At 44.4% G+C, this 23,834-nt stretch overlaps 1 protein-coding gene across 1 annotated transcript in view; it reads left to right on the top strand.

Moving 5' to 3' along the window:
* Positions 1 to 44: 44 nt before the first annotated feature.
* The window catches only part of FGFRL1 (fibroblast growth factor receptor like 1), a 166,843-nt gene continuing 143,053 nt past the window's right edge, over positions 45 to 23,834 (top strand). Inside the window, exons 1-2 of the mRNA XM_065735913.1 lie at positions 45 to 229; positions 1,138 to 1,245. Coding sequence (XP_065591985.1) covers positions 205 to 229; positions 1,138 to 1,245 — 133 coding nt within the window. The 5' untranslated portion in view covers positions 45 to 204. The remainder of the gene's footprint in view (positions 230 to 1,137; positions 1,246 to 23,834) is intronic.

Here is a 23,834-nt window from a genome sequence, read left to right as displayed (position 1 = left end):
CCCCCCCTCCCTCCACCCCGTCCCCCGCTTCTCCCCCCGCAAGCCGGTCGTGGGGTGCCGTGTCCGCTCGGGAGGGCTCACCCCAAAGCAGCCCCCGGTCCCCGGGGTGGGGGATGAGGTAGAGGGCGGCTGCGGAGCGCCCGGCCGGGGGCCGCGGCAGGAGGGCATGAGGCGGACAGCAGCGGGGATGGGAGGCAGCGCTCGATGCTGAGAGCCGGAGGCGGCCAAGGTAAGTGGGGAGCCCCCCCCCAAAAAAAAAAAGCGGAGTGGGTTGGGATACCTCCACTTGGGCTGCGGGCACACCTGGCGGCATCGCTCTCCGTGTACCCCCAGGTCCTAATTTCTGCTCCTGACCATCTTTCCCCCCTTGACCCCCTCCCCGTAACCCGTCCCTGCGAACTCCCCGTGGAGCAGCCGATGGTTGGATGCGGTGTGTTGTGCATCCTGGGGCACTGGCGGCGGGGGGGGGGGGGGAAGTCTCAGCGGGAGGAATTCAGACTGTTTAGAAAGTGAGAGTGTGAGGAGGGGAGCGGGTTGTAATGAGCGTCAACCCGATCCTCCCCGGCGTATCGATGCGAGGGCACGGCCAGAAGGTAGTGGGTTTCGTGGGGTTTGGCTCTGGGACGCACCTCTGGTGCTCAGGGCAGTGAGTGGGGGGGGGCTGAAAAACAGGAAAGCGATGAGCAGAAAGCTTTGAACCGTGCTGGAGGAGCGCGTGTTCCCGGGGCAGAGCGGCACCGGGGCACGGAGTCTGTGGGGCTGCGGACGTAGCGTTCCCCTTCTCTCTCATCCGAGTTCCTTCTGCAAGTTGTTAACCTGAACTCTTGCTTTACGCCCGCTTTTGCTCGTGTTTTGTTTGCCTTGCAGACTGGCTTTGTGTGGGATACCGGAGAATTATGCATTAAGTGTAAACTTAGAGCAGCGTGCTGGCCTCAGTGGGTCCCTGATTTATATCAGGCTGAAGCAGAGTGGAGGGCAAAGTTTTGCTTGCTGAGCGCCAAGGAATGAATTACAAACACGCTGCTGTTGCATTTACTTTTCCTGCTCTTACGCTCCTGCAACAGCCCTTAAAACTCTGCAAACTTGTGGGCTGTTTGCTTATTTTCCCTCGTAATCACCCCGCTCCCTTTCCTGCAGCTCCGAGGACGGCAGCCCGTACAGCTCACAGGGATCTGCTTTTCAACATGGGATTGCAGCTGGCGCTCCTGCTCGCAGGGATCATCGCGCTCTCAGACTCAGCGAGAGGTAAGGACGCGGTGCTGAGCAGCTCGATCCCTTCTGCTCGCTGCTTTGCCCCGCACACGTGCTCCGCTGCTGCCTCTTGGTGCTGCTGGGTGCAGCGTGGATTTGGTGCTGCTGCTGCTTTTAGCACAGGTGGGTTCGCGTGGGGCTTTCCTCACGCATCCCATTTAATTTTTAAAGGAAAGCAGCTGCATTCCTCTGTGGATCAGAAATACCTCTCCCCTCCTGTAATCCCCCCCAGCCCCTGCGCCGTATATTCCCACCAGCAAATGTAACAAACACATCCATTAACCTCTCCGGTGACAGACAAATGACAGCTCCTGATAGTGAGAGCATTTAAGAACTGGGGCTCCGGCAGTCAGTCGGCTTCAATACACAGGTTACCAAAAGCATTGACCTGGGAGTGGGAAGGTGCCTTAACCTGAGCGTGGGGTCAGAGAAGGGAGCGCTGCCTTTTCCCCTGCCCCATGCTTTGGTGGGTGCTGTCTGAATGGGAAACCACTGCTCACAAAGGAGGGCTTGCATTGTTCGAGCAGAATGGGTGCATGGCCTTAGGATGGAGTTTGCTTCAGCTGCACTTCCCAAGAGGATCGGAGTTGCGTGAATTAGTATCGGAGTTGAGTGAATGAGTACTGGAGTTGCATGAATTGGTGGAAGACCTTTAAATCACCCAATGCAATGAAAAAGTTTTAAAACTTGTGCTTCGTTGGGGCTGTAATTTGCCAAAAATAAAAGCAAAGGGTCGAGGAGGGAGCATTGCTCTGCAAGCCCAAGGCTTGATTAGTGCTTTGCCTTTTTTTTTTTTCCATCTTAGCATTGGCTCCCAAGCAAATATTTTATAGAGGCAGAAGCACTATAAAATGATCAGCTGGAAGCTGAATGAAAAAGAAAACAGTGCATATAGACTTGGAGCCCTGCAGCCTGAGTTCCTGGCCAGGTCTACAATGTTGGAGTTGTAGGCAGTGGGCAGCAGTGTATGAAATCAGACGACCTCATGGGTGTAGGGTATTGCCATGGGCTTGAGGAGTTGGTGGAGTTCCGAAAAAAATCTGAAGTGGGCAGGAGAAGACAAAAGGAGTTTTGTCTCTGTTCTGAGCATAGTGTTGACTGCTTTCCTGGCAGCCCCTGTTTCGATGCTGTTTGCACTTGTCTTGCTCGTATTCTTTTATTGCCTCTGGAAAATGCGGTGCGATTGACTGCGGGCTGCTGTCGTGTGAAGAAGAGCCAGACAATTAACAACGTTAATTTCAGTACATCGTTGTTTTTCCTATGGAAAAGGTTTTTTTTGTTTTGTTTTAAGGTAACGTTAACAGTGTCACAGTAGTGATTGGGTTCACTGAACTCACTCTGCCTCAGAACTGGAAAAATCCATCCCGTGTGCGCGGATAGAGAAGTGTTGTGAGTTGTTTAAAATGAAATAGAATATAAATCCAGGGTCAATCCTGTGAAAAGTACAATTTGCTCATTGGCTGATAACAAGAGAAGGGAAGAGAAGAAAGAAGTGTAAACGTGGTAAAAACAGAGCCACAGCCCTACCATTACCATCCTGCTTTGCCTGACTTTGAAATCAAGAGTATTCTGAGAGCGATGGGTGCGGGTGAAGGATCAAACGTGTGTGTGAGCAGAGGTGGTGTATCTGACACACTGCAGCCGTATTTTGGGCGGCCAATCGTCACTGATTTGGTTGTTTACTTTGGGATAACTTCAGATTCTTGTAAAAACGTGTCCTGCTGTGAATGTGCCCGCAGATTTTTTCCGAATGTATCATGTGGTGGGTTTGGAGGTGGGTAAGTGTCACCTGCTTGGGTCTGTTGGCTGCTTCTCAGCCTGAGGCTTTTTTTTTCTGGAGGGAGAAGGGCTCTGCTTTGGCCAAACAGCCTTTAGTATCCCCGTCCCAATTGCAAATTGTACATGTGTGGCACAAAGCGTGCCAGTGTTTCCTAACCTGAGTTGTCAAGAGGTGCTCAGGAGAGGACGGTGGCTGAGAAGGCTCTGGTTGAAGGCAGTGGCCCTTCTTTTTTATTAAGCAAAAGGAGACTTTTGGTGTAATTAGGACGTTGGTTGCGTGCCCTGCATTGGGTAAGGGATGTACCAAAGTGCATTTGCACAAGGGGGCAGAGGTAAGTTGCCCATATGCTGCAGCCTTGCTATTCCCTGGCAGCTCATTTGCGATCTCGCATTAATGTTACCTTGGAGTATTTTTACCTCTGTATTGAGGTGTTGCCTTTTAAGGTGAAGGGCCCCACAGAGTTGCTTGATGGAGCCAATGCTGCAGCTTTTTCTCAGGTTGGGAACTGTGCCCTCTGTCTCTGTCCCTTCTTGCACATTTGCGACCTGTTGTGTCTCATCACCCACACGCAAAATAGTGCAATAGGAGATTTCTTTGGTAAACAACATAGACTTTTAAGGAAGTGGCAAGATGAAGTGTCAAGAGCAGGGCTTGATTTTAGAGGATCGGGTGTGGAACTTACTCTGTCTGAAAGGATGAAGGATGAGGCAGTTCTGTTGAGGTCTGAACCTATATTTTCCAGTACCAAAATCTAAAGACTTTGGCTTGGGGTTTGTCTGCACTGGAATAACCCTTCCAAAATAGTTAATCTGGAATAAATGCCCCAAAGACCAATCTCAGTCCAGGCTGAGGACCCTCTGTAAGGAGCCCGTACCTGGTGGGTGCTCCTTGGAAGCTGTTTGGATGAAGCTCCACACTCCTCTGTTCCCTCCTGCATGAACACAAGAACTTCTGTGTGCCCAAACACACCCTTTGAGCACATAACCTGCTCTCAGAGGGGGAATATCCCTCCTGGCTGGCAGCCGAGGCACAGGGTGACAGCTCCAGCCTTTCTGCCAGCAGCCCCAGCTACGTCAGCCCTTAACCTGGGAGAATGATGCAGGGCCAGTGGCTCGTCCCTCATGTCACTCTGTTCCCCTTCCCTCTGCACAGCCTTATACTGGGCATAAATGCCCTCCTCCGCGGGGACGAATGCCATCTTGGGTCACTAACCCTTGGTGACTATGTCCTGCAGCAATGTGGCTCCGACCACTCCACACCTCCGGTCGGATACAGGTAATACAATCTGATATTTTCCCGCTGGTGTTAACTCAGTGACACACAACGCGATATTTGTTCCAAATCTGTCAAGTTGCCATCCGATTCACTTTGGTTACCGTATATGGTCACACTGGGATGTGCCTGGCTTGGTCCCGTGGCTTAAGCAAGATTTTGTACGGTATGTTTAGGAGTTTTTGGTAAGAGCAGTGACAGCCCTCCTGATAGCAAAGTAAACTGATATTCTGCTGGAAACTAATTAGTTTGGATGTTGATTTCATTTTTGGTGCCTTGCGTAGGCAAGAAGAGCAGGACCTTAATTACTTTCTTCTCTTGAGTGTCTCTATGCACTACTTGGCTTCCAAGTCTGGTTAGTTCCTGCTCTATGGGGAATGTGTTGTTGGGACTACGTTAAAACTCAGCAATTTGGTGCAGAAATAATGCTGTTTGCCCTTTTTTGCTAAGCATCGGAGAAGAGGGGACAGGATGCTAGAAAGTTTGTGGTTGCATTTATTATTATTATTATTGTTATTTCTTGGAAGTAGAGTACTTGATGTAGTTAACCTACCCTAACTTTGTGGTTTATGAGTGAACGGTATTTAATGCGGATAAGATAATGATAATATAAGAGATGTCTGTTGGCTTCTGTTTACAATCTCCTTTATTCCTGCCCCAATGTTGTTATCAAGCATAACAGTCGGATAATTCCTCACTTGTGAAAGGGAAGCACATTCAGATCCACAGTCTGATTCAAATTTTACGTAAGTCGCTGCAGATCTCCTGGTTAAGTTTGGTGCCTTTTTTGGGCCGTGCTTTCATGGAGCTTGTTCGTGAATAATCTGTCATCACAGCTTGTACTGGGAGCAAACAAGACAATCTACAAAAATCCTGGTTATTTTTTTAAGCCGTGGTTCCTCCCTTTTTCCGAGACTGTCGGTCTCTTTAAATCGTGGCTGAGTTAAAACATAAAGTACAGCATGCGTCGTACTGGAAAATTAGGGTTGGTTGGTTTTTGTTTGTTTGTTTGTTTTAGGAATGTTAGAGAACTCAGCAAATTGCTCAAGCACGTGTGGGTTTTCCTTCAAATTTTTATAACTTTGTCTTCCAAGTGCGTGCGCTGCTCTGACCTTCGTTAAAGGACACGAGCGGCAAATTCACGTCGGTCAGTTCTGCGATGGATCTGTACGTAGCTCAGTTCCAAAGCCACACTTATCCACAGAAGAAACTTTCACGTGCCATGAGGGTGTGCTTGAGAAAATATGGAAAAACAGTTCTTTCATAAAAAAGTGTTGCTCAAAAAAAAACCCAAAAGCCAACAAAGTAAAAGTGACACTTGCTAGGAAGTCGGAAGCCACTTTTTGGCCAATGTCACTCCTTTCCAGTGGATATCGTGCTGTGCAGCGATCTGGGATCCGAACGGTTCCTGCCTTGACTGTGTATTTTGAGTTATTTACTGGCAAAGAGAAAACATTTCTACTGAAGTGGGAAAATAATACTACAGAAGTCTTCTTTTGCCTATTTGAAATTAGAATACAGAACATCAAAACCCTTTGGTCACAGGTTTGTTTATTCAGTGGGAGAGGAATCTATGCAGCTTTATGGTTTCCCTAAGATGTGAAACTCCTGTTTGTGTCCGCAGTAACCTGTAGAATCGTGCTGTTCAAAGGGGCTGTGCAAACGTATCCCTGCATTACGTGTCAGTGGCAATGCTCTTTTCTCCCTTTCATTTCATTAACCCCCTCATTTTGTCTTGTTTCAAAGAGTTTGTCTTTCATCTGCCCTCTTCCTGTGTTTTCTGGTGAGCTGCTCAAGCTGAAATGCATTTGATCTTGTTTTGGACATTTAATTTGGATTTCTATCCCTTTTCTCACTCTCTGTAATCAGTCTTCCTGTAATACACACATTTTATTTTTTTTTTTAGTTGGGTTGACCTGTCCTCTTAATTTGCACTGAAGTTTTTATGAATACTTTTGTTCATAGAAGGGAATTTGTTAAGAGTAGTGTAAATGTGCAAGTGGCAAAGACTTTTGCAAGCGTATTGAACCTGGCGCTCATTTGTATCTGCTGTGGTACTAAGATAAAAGAAAGAAACTTGCTTGAGCAGCCTGATCCTGCTGCCCCAACGCTGGATGAGATAAGCAGATGCAGTCCATGCCAGGTTGGAACAGGTTAGGACCTGATTTGGAGTCTGAGAGCATTTGTGCCGTGACTCCTCCTCGTTCCCGTGGGTTTTGAATCCATCTCTTAAGGATGACCTGCACAGATGGTGTATGATATCCACTGCTGGGCTGATCCCTGGTGTGCGCTGGCAGTGGTGGGCTGGGGGCAGTATTTGGATTCTTCCATTCACTTGCTCAATGGGACAGCTCAGCTCTGGATTTTTTTCTCCCAGAAACACACAGATCTTGCCTGTTGCAGGCTCAGGCTGGCAACTGGAGCGTGCACAGCGGGGGCTGAAAGCAACTTGGAAATTCATCGCTTTAACTTTGGGTTTTATCCGCAAAGAATGAGTGCCATTCTGCAGGCAGGGTTGCTAGGTGTGGAAGAGCTGACAACTGGCCTAAGTGTTATTTAACAAGTTAATATATGCCATCCGCTGCTGAATCCTTTCACATCTCAGATTTTTTTTTTCTTTTCTCTTCCCCTTTCTGAGTCAAATAAACGGGCTGCTTGGAGCTTGATTGCTCGCCCCATTACACAGTCTCCCCATTGTATTGCAATAGAAACACAGTATCCAGCAGTGCCGTGAATAGCCTGAAGTTTTTATTTCATCCCAACCACCCCAATTTTCAGGAAGAATTTCAGCCAATAACTCCAGGCTACTTCTTCCATTAAGTGTTCAAACTTAATTTTGAGCTTCAGCAAGGGAAGAAAAACGTAAATTGGGAACAGAGGCTTCCCAGAGAAGGTTAGTATTTCTCAGGACTGCTGCACCTCTACTCCCAGCCTGCCTTGAGTAACTGTGTGAATGGCTTCTAGTTTGAAAAGGTCCCAGATCACTTCTCCTCATGTCTGGTAAATGTATTTCAAGAACAGCTGACACAGTCTTGGGTATCCTGTCAGGTGGCTGAGAAGTGAATAAGGCAAGAGTTGTCACGATTGAAGCGCCTCTTGGGTTGCATTGCCTTCAATGATTATTTTAGGAGCTGTTTGTATTTGTGCATATTACATAAAAATACAAGAACAGCAGACAAATACAGAACTGTGGATTTTAAAAATTGGCCTGTTTCGCAAATTAATTCCTATTCTCTGGTTTGGCTCATCTCTGCCTGGAGAAATGAAGAGTGTAGGAATTTGGTACTGCTTTGTACTGACTACCAGTGGCAGCTGAGCACCTCCTTGTTCTGTCCAGAACATGAGGTCCAGGAGGGAAATAAACTGCAAGACGTCGTGAGGGGGAAACGTAAGCATTTTTCAACCTCCAGAAGGCATTGTAGTCTGGACTTCAGTGCCTCTGCTCATGAGTCCTCGTGAAGCCAAGTCTTGAAAGAGGGAGCTGGATGGGCAGCATGTGTGTGTGATCAGGGTGGTGAGATGCAGCTATTCCAAATCCGCCCTGTATTTCCCTTCTCCTCTGTGTCCTCCCAGGTACTCCACATCATTACGTATCTGGTGGGATACCTAACTGACTTTTGGCCACCATGTGACTGACTTGGAGTGGAAGCATCCTGTTGTGAAGGTTTTAATTATGATTGTTAGTATTTTACTATTCATGAATTTAAATCTTCAGTTTTCTAGACAGATGTGGTTGGGGTGAGGTCAAATCAACCCCAAAGGAGGGAGAAAGAGAAGCTACTTAGCCCCCCTGGAGCATAGACAGCTCAGCTAGTGGAGTTGGTCTGCTACTGACCCTGGGGCACTATGAACGGGTTTCTTTTTCTCCTTCTTGACTAACAGATCTGTGTGAGTTGGGAGTAATTGAGGAAGCTGTTTTCGTTCTCACCTAACCCAATCTGTTAACACTGGTTAAGCAGTGACAAGTGCCAGAGAAGTTGCAGGTGTACGAACTGCATGTCAAGGATGGAAAGGTTAATGAATAACAGGACAAACTCTGGATATTATGGGATGCCTCTCTAGGGGTGCTGCAGACTTTCTGTGGAGGTCTGAATGCTTGCTGGGCTTTGAACAGTTGATGTAAAGTTGGTGGTTAGAAGCCCTTAAAAGTTTGGATATCTTGGGGATGGGGAATGCATTGAGAGTCTGCTTCCGGGTGAACTAAATTCTTTAATGTTCTCCAGATTAACACAACACCTTGGTGGCAACCACAGTGTCTGTTTAGCTGGATGAGTAATAGTAGGAAGTACTTAATGTATTTTAGGGCACACTTAAAGTGGGTTCTGGGAAGGCTATTGCCAGCTCCATGAGCAAATGGAGACCACGCTCGTTAGTTCATATCTCAGCATTCAGAGTTAGTTAGTTATTGTTCCCTGTTACAGAGGTAACAGTCCCTTTAGGTTCAGTAGTTGTGGCTGTGAGTAGGATTAGAAATTATAATCCTTCCAGAGAGCAGGAACTGGAGCCTCATCAGAGCAGGTTGTGTGTCAGACCTGTGTAGTGTGGCATTAAGCCAAGGCAAGGTTCATCGTGATCTGCAGGAGTTAATATAAAACTAGATTAAGGGATCAGAGCTGATGACTATCTTTCCTCCTCCTGGTATTCACAACCAATCAGAAATGCAGAATTGCCGTCTTTAATTTTGTTAGGGCCTAATGAGAGCGGAGCTTTCCACTTAATCATGGCCTCAGACAGGTGTTTACTTTTCTTGACAGGTTTGATTGACAAGGAGTTGTAAACCCATTATGGAGACATTTACATATGTAGGGGAACAAGCTTTGGACTGTTTATTTCTAATTGCCACATTTGTTATCTGGAAACGTTTAAGGTAGGGATGGGCAAGGTTTTATCTAGACCAGAGCATGCTTGTAGCACTAAGGCAGAATGCTTTGATCTGATTCCTTGCTTACTCAAACTAGGATAGACAGAGGATATGGAGAATTCCAAGCAGTAGTTTGTGGTAGTGATATACAGGGGCAATAGCCTCAGGATATTTAACTGTGGAAATTCTATCTGTGGCTTTTCTTCCCAAGAGCACTCCTACTGGCATTGAGCACTGCAGGCTCATAGAGGTGGGAGTCTGTCCACTGATTCTGTATTTTACACTAGTCCCAAGGAAGAGTGCAGCAAGGAAAGACTCAAAACCAACTTGTATGTTTATAATATTATTAATATTTATTGAGTTTCTGGGGAACAAAAAAAGACCCAGAGTTGAGCGCAGGGTTCCTCTTCTAGATAGTGTTGGGAGAAAAAAGGTTGCCTCTCTGAAGACTACAGACTAGCTAAGTGGGGTTTGAGGCTTATTTTTCTTTTATCCTAGAAAATCCAATAAATCCAGTAAATTCTTTCAGTGTGGTCTTCCAAGAGTTTTTCAACTTCGTCTGACTCACAGATTATTTGAGTGCCATTATAGACTAGGGGTCAAGCAAGTTAATTCCCAGAACAGTATGCTGCCCTGTTTTCAAACTGTGCTAATCAGGATTTTGAGTCAAAGCACGGTAGTTTGCTTAGTGAAATTATTTTCCTGTTAGAAAATTACAAATAGGCTCTGACTATTCCTATTGGCCTCGGACATTAGGGCACACACACATCACATGTGTGCAAAGCCCCAGGGGACGTGCTCACCAGGATCAATTCTCAGCTCCTAAGATTGAACTTGGAAAATGGGCTGGCTCCAAAGCCTTATTTAAAAAAATAAAAATAAAAAATAAAAGAAGAAATTGCTACATTTGCACTTACACCTCCACGGGAACCAAGGGAGGGCTGCACAGAGCATATCCGAGCTGCAAATTCTGTGTCCTTTCCCAAAGGAGACATTTGGTGGAGTTATTGGGTTACCTCTCCCCCTCACCTTTTTGTAATTCACTCCTGTTTACTTTTTCTCCTCCTTTCCCCAAGTTTATTACCGCTGCTTGGGCAGAGGAAATGAATTAACATAATTTACTAGTTTTAGAGCAGGACACATTCTCTGCATGTTCGTACGCACACGCGGCCGCCCTCCCGGTGCCGTGCAGAGGAGCGTGTTTACAGAGTCTGGGTCCATTTAGGGAGAACAATACCCCGATTATGGAGGGCAGCCTTTTATACCCAGAAACCAGAAGAAACCGTTCGCCTGAAGTAGCTACTGCCCCTTGAAGGCACAGGCATGCGAGCTGCTGCAACAGGGAATAAATCTGTTGTAGACACAAACCAGCAGCATTGTTTGTGGCGGATGTTGATTTAGGGTTGGGGGTGAGAAATGGTCTCAGGAAAAGCCAAGTTTAAGATCTACCAGCATCCAGAGAGGTGTCGTGTCTAATTTCTGAGTAATAGCTGTGAGATTTGTGTTTAGTCTGGAGGAGACTGAACGCTAGTTTGTACAGTAGTAGGGCTGGTGCCAGTCTCTTTTCACAGAAGAAAAGTGGATGTGAGGAAATGGGCTCAAGCTGCACCAAGGGAGGTTTATGTTGGATATTGGAAAGAACTTCATCACAGAGATTGTGCTCAAGCATTGGAACAGGCTGCCCAGAGCAATAGCAGAGTCCCCATCCCTTGAGGTATTTGTGATTTGTGGATGGTACTAAGGTAGTTTAGTGGCAGGACTTAGTAGAGCAGGTTGATGGTTGGCTTTGGTGATCCTGAAGGCTTTTTCCCACCTAGATGATTCTGTGATTTCAAGGAGAGTTATTTGGTGCTTTTGGGGTTGGTAAGGTTTGCTAGGGAGTTTGGGTGGAAAGGTGGTAAATGAGCCTCCAAGAATACTTGGATGGGTTCAATTGGGTTGAAAGGTGCTGCTGTGTGCAGCTGATCACTTCTAATTGCATCATGCACCTGTTACTGGCAGATAATGCTGGAGCCATGTCATGTGGAGCATTTGCTTCATGGGATTTTTGGGAAAGGTCAAGCATTTGATTGCTGTCCTGCTGAATTGAATCATTAGCAGCACAAATAGGACCCTCTTCTCTGCCCAATCACAGCTGCTTGGATCCTGGCAGTAAATGCTTCTCAGGTGTGAAATCTTGGCAGCTGAAGATAAATGAATTGATTCCAGCACTATCCTGCCCTTGTTCTGTTCTGCTCTGCTCCCAGCCTTGGATGTCCCTTGTGCCCATGTGAAGCTCTTCTGGCTTTGCTGTCAGGTGTTTGGGGAAGCAGGAGCCAACGTGGAAAAAAATATGGTAAGTGAAATTATCGCAGAAGCGTAGCCTGAGCTCATGGGATGTCAGTGTGACTTTAGGCAGCAGAACCTTTCCATTCCCTTTTGTGTAAGGAGGGCTCAGGACTTTGGAGGAATAGGTCTTTATGTGAATATTTGTAACAGCCCCAGTGGAGTGTAAAATGTAGTAGGGCCCATACGGAGAAGCGTCTATTAATCTGATCTCAGTTGAGCAGTGGCTTGGGCTGTTCTGGGTGGGCAGCAATTATCCCTCTTTGATTGTTGTTGGTTTGTCATGGCTGGAGGGTGGTTCATTTCTGACCTTTCTGCACTGGGACGTTTCAGCATTCAGACTATATCAGGACAGTCTTCTCTTGGTGTTGCTTGGCTTGCATTTGCCTTGTTGCCATCTTTGCTTCAACCCGGCTTTTGCTTGCTCTCAGTTATCATCTCAAGCGTGTCTCATCCCTTTGAGTCCCCTTGGTCATGTCTCCATGGAGTTTTAAGTTGCAGTCACCATGTTTCATCCCAAGAAGCCCCAGAGAAAGCTGAACGCAAAAAGGAATGAAGTGTGTGTCCCCCCCCAAACTGTCTATCTTTGTTCTCCCTTTTGGACAAATGCAGTTCTTTCTTTCTCACTTCCAAAAAGAAAATATGAAAAAGAAAAGAAAAAAAAATAAAACAGCAAACAACCACCAAAAAGTCATCACCCTAAATAACAGCCTCAAACAAAAATAACTTGAGCTGGGACTTCTAAGAACTGGCTAAGGATGCAAAGAGCTGTGGTTCTGCACCCTGGAGACAGTAATTGAAGTAAGAGTAGAGAGGAACAAGTTTGAATGAATTTTAACATCTTCTTGATGATCTTTTTTTTTTTTTGTTCATATTCTTAAAGCCTATTTCCCTTTTACCTCTGCAAGACTAATGCACATACAATTGTTAAATGCAAAAAACCCATTATCTTGTCTGAGGAAGATGAAAACTGCACCATAGTAATTGAAAGAGCTTTGTTTTCTAAGTATCCTAGCTTAAAAACAGAGCGTGGTCTTCTTTGTGTGGCATGTGTTGGAGGGTATTTTGCTACAGGATGGAGATATTAAGGCAGAGCTGGAGGAGGACGACAGCATTCCAAGTATTTTATATTGCTCTTAGAACATGTCAGCAAATGTGTCAGGAAGGTTTTGGTTTATGCAACAGGCACTGCATAATGCAAAGTTGTTTTTATATGTAGTGTAAAATTTTAGTCCTGGGGGTTAGTGCCCAGAAGATCTGATGGTGTCCAAAGCCTGGACAAGTGCCCAAGTTGAAACAGGTGCTAAGGTGAAGCTTATGCATGCACTGAAGAGTTAGAGCTGTGGACTCGTGATTTGTATTCAGTGATCACTATTCTATTCTTGCTCTCTCTGCTGAGTACAAACTTCGTTGATTTTGGGGGCGAACTGGGTATTATGCCATGATTATTTTTGATGAAAATTGGAGAGGAGAGTCTTTGAAAGGGACTAAAAGCATTACTCCATGTCCTGTGGAGCCCACCTTCGGTTTCTGTTCCCTCCCAGAGCAGAGCAAAGAGACACCAACCTAAAATTCTGGAATCTTAGGGAGGGATAAAGCATTGAGAAAGACCCATTTCCATATAAATGCACACGAAAAGAGAGGTTCTTCCAAAAGATTTCATTTTGCTTGGAAAGGCTGTGGTGGCTGCTGAAAGGGCATTTGTGTGGAAATGGGCCAAGCAGCTGTAGGCATAACCAACACCCTCAATTGAGAAATATTTTCAAACAGCAATGTTGTTAAGAAGTAATTAAAGTCTAATAAAACAAGGAAAATAATTTATGACATCTACTTGAATTTGTCCTGGTTTGAATCCACTGAAACTCATGTAGTGTGACACTGGAGATGCGCAAGGGGAAGTACAAAAACAGTTCTTTCAATGCACTTTGGTAACTACAGAAGTTTCTGATCTCATATATCATTTCAGCTAAGTGTTTAAGCATAGACTTAATATTAAGCACCCGAGAATCCCTTTTATTCAAAGAAATGCTTGCAGAGAACCCATTACATTGCTTATTTGAAATGTGGAGGACTAAAAGCAGGTTGAAGAGGTGTCAAATCCTTTCAAAATAAGTGCTACTGTTATTTTAATGGAAAAAAGAATGTTTTCTATAATTGTAAAAATTAGGGAAATAGTTCAGTTAAAAAAAGAGGTTTTAGTCCTTACAGTTTTGGAGATTGGATAGGAAATATGAGTTGTACACACGTGCAGCTTTAGGCAACAGAAGGAAAAGAAGAAGGTAACCATCATATAACTTCTCTAAACCAATCCTGTTATTTTAGAGCCTATTTGATAATTTCTGTGTTCTTGAGGTGGGCTGTACTCCTGTTATACATAACATAAAGGGTGCCTGGGCAGGAGAGCACCCTTTATGTTTGTAGTTCTCATTGCTTCATCCCTTTGTCTTTCCTGCAGTGCTGTCTTGAGTGAAACGTGGCAGAGAAGAAAGAGAAAATAAACTTCTGGTGGCCAACTGTGTCACTTCAATTTCTGCTAGTTTTCAAGGAAGATTTGTGAGGACAGTCCATGGGGGAAAGGTTCGGGTCAGAAGTAGAAATCCGTTTGCTCCATATTGGAGGCATTTATAACGCCAGGACAGCTCTCTGGGGAGCATCCATCTGTCTGTCCCTTCCTCTGGGGTTGACAAGAGGCAGACAGTCTCTTCCCAGCTGCTCCCTCTGTCATGTTACAAATGAGATGCCAAAGTGCAACCCTTGGCGTTGAGATGGCTCTTCTCTTTCTTGTTCATTCTACCCATCAATTAATGTCACATAAAGGTGTTTTATAACTATTTCATAACTTTTTAGAATGAGACCCTTGTGAGGGGAAGCCCAACCCCTGTGTGGGGTGGCTGCCAAAATCTGTGTGTGGCGAGTTATGCTCAGGACTTCTTGTGGTGGCTTACCAATCAGAGTGAAAAAACAGCACTGTAGCATTCAAGTTCTTCAGCATTTAATTTATGTGTAAAGAGAGGATCTTAGAAATTGTCACAGGCACAGACAGATCTAGAGATAACTCCATGACAGTTATGGTGCAAGTTAAGGTGGAGAAAATCTAACTTTACCTACCCTGACAGGACAGTGGTCACCAGCATGGAGGTGGTCCTCTATCTTCTCCCGGTTCTGATAGACTTGGTAGTTCTTTGAAATCTGGCATTGGAGTGGGTCCAGTGGAGGACACAAAGGTGCTCAGAGGCTGGAGTACTTCTCCCCTGGAGACAGGCTGAGAGCTAGGGGCTTTCAGCCTGAAGAAGAGAAGGTTCTGAGGTAGCTTTATTGTGGCTGTTCAGGACCTGAATGGTCCTAGGGAAAGCTGGGGAGGGACTCTTTACCAGGAGGTGTAGTGATGGGACAAGGGAGAACAGCTTTAAACAAAAATGAAGAGAAAGATTTAGATATAAAGAAGAAGTTCTTCACAATGAGGATGGTGAGGCACTGGCACAGGCTGCCCAGAGAAGCTGTGGATGACCCCTCCCTGGGTAACCTGGTCTGGTGGGAAGTGCCACTGCCTGCTGCAGGGGGATGAAACGGGATGGCCTTCAAGTTTCTTCAACTCAAGCCATGATTCTGTGATCTCTTCCCTATGCCAGCACAATGAGAGCAAGCAGCACTGCAAGTCATTGTTCACTCTTGTAGCTCTTGGCCTGTGCAGTGGGTGTGAAGCACAAGGAGTGAATTATGAAAAAATAATTACAAATTATGCAATGTGTTTCCTGATGGGGAATGGCAAGATGATGGCAGAGGCTTTCAGGCTTACCCGCTTCCCATCTCCTCTTCAGCAAACTTCCAGCAATTTGGCTGTCTGTTTTCTTAGGAAACAGCTTCCATCCAAAGGCTACTGAATTTTTCTTAAATGCTGGTTTCTGTTAGAGCTGATAAGGCAGCAGTCAGTCTGCAAAGATAACACAGGCCATTGAGGCTTCTTGGTTTTGTCTTTATTTGGATTTCTTAGCAAGTATTTGACACATATTGAGAGCCTCTGGAGATTTTGGGTTTGGTGCATTTCCCTTTCTCTTTGTTTTTGATCCCAAAATACTTCTAGAGTGGTTTTGGAGTATTACAAAAAAAAAAGTGCTAATGGAGTTTGTGAATTAGCAGTGTTTACTAAAGGGAGCAGGGCAGGTGGGCACCAAGGGATGCTCTGGTTCCTGTTCTTGTGATGGTCCCAGCTGGAAATACTCCCTGGGACATGGTTTAAAAGGGGAGAGAAGCAGCACAGAACCACCCTAAATGCCCAGCACTGGCAAAAAAGCATCATAGTGTAGGAAAGTTTGTAATTGGTTGCCTTTTCAAATCCACCAACTCCAGCTCTCCTTTTCTTAAAAGCATTGTCCCTATTTGGGTTACTGGCTTTTGTTAAACTGAAAGGGAGTGTTTATGTTTGGCTTATGTTAACCAGAAAAGAAACTTTTCCAGACAATATTGATTAACCTGCTGATAATAACTGTCTGGTTTTGGCCAAAGCAAGTGTCTGGTGACATAAGGTATCCTCATGCGCATCTCTGCTATGACCCCACTGCATCCTAGCTTACCCACTGCCTAATGCAACTTTGAGGATCATCGTGAGACACATTGGGAAATCTGGCTTGAAATACCACAAAAAAAAAAACCAAAAACAAAAACAAACAAACAAAAAAAACAACAACAAAAAAAACCCAAACACCCAAATACTGCATGGCACAGCCCTACAGCACTGGGTTATTTACCTGCTTGCTGCCTGTGGGGAGCTCTCAAATGGTTTGCACAAAACATGCTGTTATTCACTGATATATTAATATACATTGTTTCCTCAGTGGTGCTTCATCATGGTTGGAATTACAATGCCATGCACCAAATCCTGCTTTCAAGTTTCAATGCAATGAGCATGCCACCGTGAAGCTTCACATCAGTGCTTATGGTGATGTATTTCATGCCTATAGTATCATGCAGGCATCCTCATCCAAAGGGTGGGAGCAGTGTGGGAACTGTATTTTTGTTATGAGCTTCTGCCCAGACCATCTTTGTTGCACTTTAGTGTAACCTGTCGCATATGAAATTAATTTCAAACATGCATTTGCTCTCAAAGTAGCATTCTTCACACCAGAAATGCATAACAGTAGAAGAAACCACAGCCAGATGTCTGTATTTATAGAAAACTGGCACGTTCTGTCTGGTGATGACAGAACATTTCGGTGTATTTATGAAGTGCTCATGTTTTTAGAAATAGAGAAATCCAGTCGATATCAGTAGAACAATTCATCAGACATCTTGCTTGTTTTTTCTTCTTAATTTTAACCAGCAGAACATGTTTCTTTAGTTGATGTAAAAGAAAAAAAAAGAAAGGTTGCCCCACCCCTCTGTCACCACTGGGTTTATTTTTTCCAACTTTGCAAACCTCTTCATTTTAGAGAGGCATATCTGGTTCTGAAACAGTTCTTACCAACATTATACAATGTTGATCATGTTCCTCAACATCAGGCATTTTTAACTGCAAAGTAACTGTTCATTAAGCCGAGGGAGGTGGATCTTGCTGCATTTTAAGAGTAAGTTTTTGCATACCTGCCCCTTGTTTGATTTGTCACCATGCAGAGGTTCTCATGCTGAGATCTGAGCAGATTGGAGGTAAATTTGGATCAAGCCAGAGATGTTGGAGGGTGCTGAAGTCCAGGAGGGAACTAGTTTGAACCCATCAAAAATTGTGTCCTCAAGATGGTTCCATTCTTTGGCAAGCTTTGGCTTAACAGCTAAATCGAACAACTTGTTAAGCCTCGTGTCAGGTATATAAGCCAAAACCTCGACACAGATAATGGAGAGTTTTCAGAATTAAAATCCGTACAAATTTCCACAGCTGTTGGTCAGAAGATGCTGTTTGAGACCAAGAATGCGTACCTGGCAGTGCATAAATTTAAGGGATTTTTTGATAGGTATCCCTGAGTATTAATGTAACGAATGAGGAGCTGTAGAGAAATATAAGCGAAGAGGCTCCTTGTGGGATTTGCTATTAGAACACAATTGCTAATCTGTGCAATCTACAAATCAACTTGATTGGGTTTGCTCAGGCTGTTTCTTTCACGATTGCTAAGCACAGTAGCTTGAAGGCAGTGGGGGTTTGGCCTTACAATCTTTGCTGCATATTTGTTTTTACAGAAAATGCCTTTGATATATGTAAGTTATATTTCCGTGCATTACAAATGATAGATTCCTCCCCATATCCTGTGACAGCCTTCCCCTGGAGACAGACAGTCTGTGTTGTTTTAGAAAGATGAAGAAAGATTAACGGGAAAAGTTCTGCTAGTGTTGCAAAGACTCAGAGCAAAAGGGAAAGGTTTGGACTGAGGATTCAGTCAGCAGGAAAAAGTGTTTCTGCAGACTGCTGCCTGCACTCTGTGCTTCTTTCACTGGTGAAGAGCACCAGGACAGCCCCAGTGAACCCAAGGGAGCAAGACTAACGTACATTTGGGTTCTTCTCTGTGCTCCCACTTGTGTTATTTGTCAAGACAGTTGCATTGGTTTGTGGGGTCTTCAATTGGGAAAGGAGTCCAAACAACTGGGGAGTGGATGGGCTCTTGTAGGAATGGTGATCTGAGAACCTCTTTGTCCCTTCCATGGGATATTGCTGCACCAGTTGTGGAAATGTTGTCCTGTAGCACCAAGCTGACAGACTGGGGAAGGGGTTTGGCTGTGATGGAGCCATACACCTGTTATGTCTAAGCTGCTCTTGGAGATGTCAATAAGTAAGGCACTGTGGCTGGGAACTTCACACACGACCTAATTTCTCTGTGTGTAACACTGTGTGTATTTGGGAAAAGGATGGCTGTTCTTCCTACTAGTAATCAGTTTGTTCCCCAAGATTAATAGACCTTAGGGCTTGCTTATCACCATGCAGGAACTAGTATCCAAAGCAGGAGGGGCTTGAAGGTCTGACCTGAAACCTCGCATGATATTTTCTTTGCAGAGCATGGACGGGACATAAAACACATCAGTAAATCAGGTTGAAGCTGTTCTGTTCACTGAAAATAATATCATTTCACAGTGACCCTGAAAGCATGACTCCTTGTTTTGAAGCATCCTATCAGAAGATTTGTAGCTGAGTTCAGGAGGTGGAGCTGGAAGAAAAACTTCCCTCTCTGTCCTTGGTTACAAGGCTGGTGATACACATGAAGGACTTGGTGGCCTTCCCCATGGCTAGCTATAGGTTGGTATAACAGTTCCTCCTTTGTGTGAATGGAAAAGATGGGCAAGATGGCCACCATGATAGGAAGCAGTAACAAAACGTGCTCTTCAAAGGCTGAGGTACTACCAGACCTCTCTCTTAGGGGGTTATGCAGGAGGTCAGGGATTCACAGACTTTATGCTCTCTATCTGTCTGCACAGAGAAGTGTCACGGTAAATGAATCCATTACCCTGGATTGTTTATTTAACACCTTTCTTCTGCCTCTGGAAGAAGCCTTGTTCCAAGTCCTAAATCTGTGTTATCTTCTGCTCCCTTGGTGTAATTGGGGATTTGGGGATTAAAGGATGGGAGCCAATGCCATCACTACTGTTCTGCATTTTTTGGAATGTGAGGGAAGAGGCTGGTGCTGGAAGAGTTCTTGTATGTGCAGTTTATTGGTGTGTCCTTGGTAAAGTTTTATGGCTTTGTTAAAAGATGTTGAGCTCTATGATTTATTAGCACTGCCACAGAGACTTTATAAATGATTATTTCACATTCCATGAGATCTTAGTGAGTCCTGCCCATGGTAAGGTCAAAACGAAGGGGAATTTGACATAGTACTGCTTTACTTACAATAACAACTGATAACGAGCCTAGAAAATAAGTCAGTCTCTTTGCAGGGTACGTTATCTGGCAGCAGATATCAACACAGCCTTCCAGAGAGAACTGTTGACCCTTTGCTTCGTGTTGTCAGATCTCTAAGAAGTGCCATGGCAAATCTGCATATGCACACATGCTGGGAAGTGTGTGTGTTTTACTTGCAATGGAGCAGCCGTACCAATATTAGTAATTGGTACTGCACTTGCCAGGAATTTCTACTAACCATGCAGGAAAATGGGGTTTGGTTGGGAATGACCATGCTCAGCTGGCATGAAAATGAATTTGCAAGCGTGTGTTTTTCAGAGATCCTATAGTAAAAAGTCAAGATGGCTCACTTGGTGCTTTCAAGAGTGATGGGTCAAGTCCCCACACCAGGGATGGGTAGTCTCAGATTCCTACCTGACACAGTTTGTGGTTCTTAGACTATTTCTGCTGCGTGTTCAGACAGTGGGTTGTTTATTTATTTATCTATTATCTGCAACTTTCACATTGCTTCAACTCTGTAGCAACTGAAGCTTTAATGAAATCAGTAATTATTTCAGCTTGCCTAATTGGAAATAAATAAAAACATCTTACAGAGCAGAGAACTCCATTTTGTGTTACTGCCATCTAGCACTGTGGACCTGTTCAGTGGGTCTGCATTTGACCTTGCAGATTTGCTTAGGCCGGTTTGGAGGGACATGCATGCTGTGCTGTCCATGGGTCAGCCTTGCAGCATCTGTACTGGAGGAGATAAGACAGCAGTTGCATCCTCTGCTAGCTCTCCCCTACTTCCATAGAGGATTTTACAGTGTTTTGTGAAATTTTTCTTAGGCTACTAGTGGCCAAGCAAAGTCATTCCTTGTCTGTTGTTCGTGAGGAGAAATGCTAGATTACAGCTTTTCTTCCTGGAATCAGTGAAGCTGATGCCTTGGATCCTCTTCTGCAGATAAGATTAAGAGTACTGTAATGAGCACACCCCTGCCAGTGGTTTAGACTGGCTTAGGGGGTAATTGCAGAAAGGCTGTCCTGGATGATGATGAGAAATTTTTATGAAAGTTTTCCCATATCATTTGTCAAGCACCTCTAGCTGGTGGATGCTGGAAGAACAGGCTTCCCCTAATTGATAAATATGCATGTACACACACACATTGCATTTGTTCCTTTGCTTTGTGGAGGTTGCTGCTGTGAAGGGAGTGAGTCACTCATTTATGTGAAGCATTGAAGAAAGGTTCAGCATGTTCCCATTGATGTTAAACGTGAAGCTGGGATATTGGTGGTTTCCTTTCCTATCGCTTTCAGCATGTTTGGTTTTTGTATCAGGGAGGTCAGGAATTCATGTTTGCATTCACTGCCTTCAAGGAGGAAGGTGTTGCATAGCATTTAGCTCTTCTTGGCTGTCCATCCCAATCTGCTGTCAGCAAAGCACTACAGAAGCTTTCAGCTGGGGATATTTTCAGTTGCTGTTTTCAGGCTGCCTGATCTGTCAGTGTCGTGTATCTGAACCCCAAGGGGCAAATCTCCACCTGACATCAGAAGCAGCACATGGTTACACCACTCTTTTACTTTTCTTGGGTCTATAATTAAACAGGCAAAAGCATCCAATCTGTACCTCCAGAGACTGTATTTGGGACTCTATAGCAGTCGATGCAAACTCAACTTTTTAAAGTAGAAAACATGCCTGAAACATGAAGTGATGTGAAAGTCACACTCTTCAAAGAAAAACACCACCCCATTTGTCCCTTGGGGTCCTGGAAGGGGTTTTATCTCATGCAAAATGCACTTCCCCCTCTGCCCCCTCCCCTTGCCCAGTGCTGTAAGTCTGCTTTTGTTATGCTGCTGTCGTGGAGCTAAATCTTGGAAACGTAATTCATTCAAAGTGTTCCGCACACATGTAAATGGGCAAAACTTATTGACAGCTGAGTTAAAGTATCTCCTTCTTCTGCATAACAAGGCACTTTTGCTGAATCTTTCAGCCACCAGCTTTGTTCCTCAGATGAATGAAAAGAGCTTATGGAAGGGAAGCAGGCAGACAGCGAAAATGCCACTGGTGTGTGTTGTGTGTTTGCACAAGAAGCACACGGAGAGATGCACAGCACAGCAGCACCTCTCCCCATGCACGTACCCCCATCACAACAGAAGGTGCACATGCAGCACACAAATCCAACAAAAATACATTTGATAAAAGATGAGCTGCTGTGGCTTCTTCGCGTGTGGGCACAGTGTGAATGTGTGCCTCTGAAAATCTCCAAATATCCGCGTGTGCACCTTTAACTGTGTAAAATAACAATCCCCTAAAGGATCTTGGTATTTGTGTATTAAATTCTGAGCACACAGCAAACTCAGCTGAACTTTCTGCTGCTTAAGCAATACTCTTTCCTCCTCCTTACAAAGCCTTGAATTAGCTAATTAAAATCTAGCTGAGAGAGGGAACAGTCTGCAATGTAGTGAACTCACCAGATTTCTGAGGTCATTGCTGGTACAGAGTTCCCCCACTCTGTCCCATGAAAAGATTTTTAAGTATTCATTGGAAATCTCCCATGGATTTAACTTCTTCCTTTGTTTTGCTTTGTAGTAAAAGCTTGATTGAAAGTGGCTGTGGCAGCAGTAATGCCTGGCTGAGTTTGGAGAAAACAAGCTCTAGGGCCATTTAGACATTTCATTTGAAAGCAGCTTCCATTATCTCCTATTAGACGTGGTTAGCAAGTAGCAGGGTGAATGTGCATGTGTGTTCATCCATTATGACTTTTTTTATCAATTTTATTTTATATATTTTTTAATCACTTAAAAAAAAGTGAGAATTATTTTATATATTAATTAATGTCTGGTAAACTTGGATCCATTTATCTAGGGATAAAATTTGACGGAAGTCCTGGGAGTATTAAAGCAATTGATCCCAGGATTCAAATACAATTTATTCTACTCTGTGCATCCATCTGTTTGAATTTCTTCAGCATTCCATGAAAGACAACTGAAGATAATTTGGGATTTTTTTCCCCTCTTTTTTTTCCCCCACTTTTATAAAACTTAGAATTACATACTAGTATTTAAAGTGTAAATGAGGGTTACCTGATCAAAGCTGCCCTGAGTTTTATTAAATGTCTTGCTTTCTAGACTTCATTTAACACAGGACACTAAGGAGAGGAGCAGTTCTGCATGGGCAGCAAGTTTTGGTTTACTGGAAGGAGAATAGATCAAAACATGAAATGGAGTGCTTATTTATTACAGAATATGGCTGGAAATGTTTGTCTTAAGCTGGTAGGGGTCATGGAGGCAGTACTAGCTTCTGCAGCCCATCTTACTCTGCTAAGAAGGGAATTAATTGTACAGGGAAAATTCTTCACTATGTTAGGACAAATAACTAATTGTCAGCAGAAGTTGTGCATATAAAACCCATACTTTTGGGTGAGTTTCTTTCTGAAGATCCTTCTCTTCCTGTGTTCTTTCCTGCATCCAGCTTCTCTGCTGGATTGAGTCAGTAGGGTTCAGAGCACAACTGAAAAATAATGCAACAAAGCATCTCCTTCTGGATTCTACTGAGTGATCCAAGGGATGGCCCATCTTCCCTACAAAGGCAGGCTGAGAGCTGGGACTGTTCAGCCTAGAGAAGAGAAGGCTCTGAAGAGACCTGAGAGTGGCATCCTGGTATCTGAAGGGGATGTGTAAGAAAGAACCCCCTTTAAAGGTTCTGTTGTGATAGGAAAAGAGGAAATGGTTTCAAACTAAAAGAAGAGAGATTTAGGTTGGATATAAGGAAGGTGTTTTTTGTTTTATTTGTTTTTAGAATAAAGGTAGTGCGGCACTGAAACAGGTTGCTCAAGGAGGTGGTGGATACTGCATTCTAGGAGGCACTCAAGGTCAGGCTGGGCAGGGCTTTGAGCCTTTGAGCCTGATGGAAGCTCCTTATGGAGCTGTACGTGTCCCTGTACACTGCAGGGGGTCTTAGACTACAGATGGCCGTTAAGGATCCCTCCCAACTTAAATGCTTCTATCATTCCATAATTAATGTCCTGAATCTTCTTTCTTACCATGTCAACCTGGGGAATAATAACACTTTGAAGAAGGAGATGTTATCTTGTTTTTTCTTAACTTTGCTTGAAGTTGGACTTCCTTTTACCCTTAGTCTGATCATCTGTCCTCTGGCTTCTACCAGTGAAGTTCATATGGAAACAAATGTCACAAATTAGAAATGTATTTGAAAAAAGCACAAGCCGTGTGCCTGCTCTGATTTGATAGTTGTATCAAAGCATCCTCCTGGTGGTGGGTAGGGTTGGTTGCTCTTTGCAGTTTCAACCTACATTTGGAAAAGCTCAGGCAGTTCCAGGATCTATCTGAATTGGTTTGAAGGAGGGAGTCCTTCATAGCTGAATTCTATGAACCTCAAGGTAATTTCAGTCCTCCATTACAGCTTTTCCTCACGGGTCATTCTTGCCTTGAGCAGGGAAGGACGAGACGGGACCACACTAGGCCTTGTTCACCACCCATAAAAAATGTCCTGAGTTTGGAGGCTACTTTTGAATTGGTTGGGGTTTCAG

This window comes from Cyrtonyx montezumae, unplaced genomic scaffold (genome assembly GCF_038088225.1).
Source record: "Cyrtonyx montezumae isolate F1298 unplaced genomic scaffold, pur_monq_1.0 scaffold_2, whole genome shotgun sequence".
Lineage (NCBI taxonomy): Eukaryota > Metazoa > Chordata > Aves > Galliformes > Odontophoridae > Cyrtonyx > Cyrtonyx montezumae.
The sequence above is the reverse complement of the archived record's forward strand: the minus strand, read 5'-3'. Positions and strand labels throughout refer to the sequence as shown.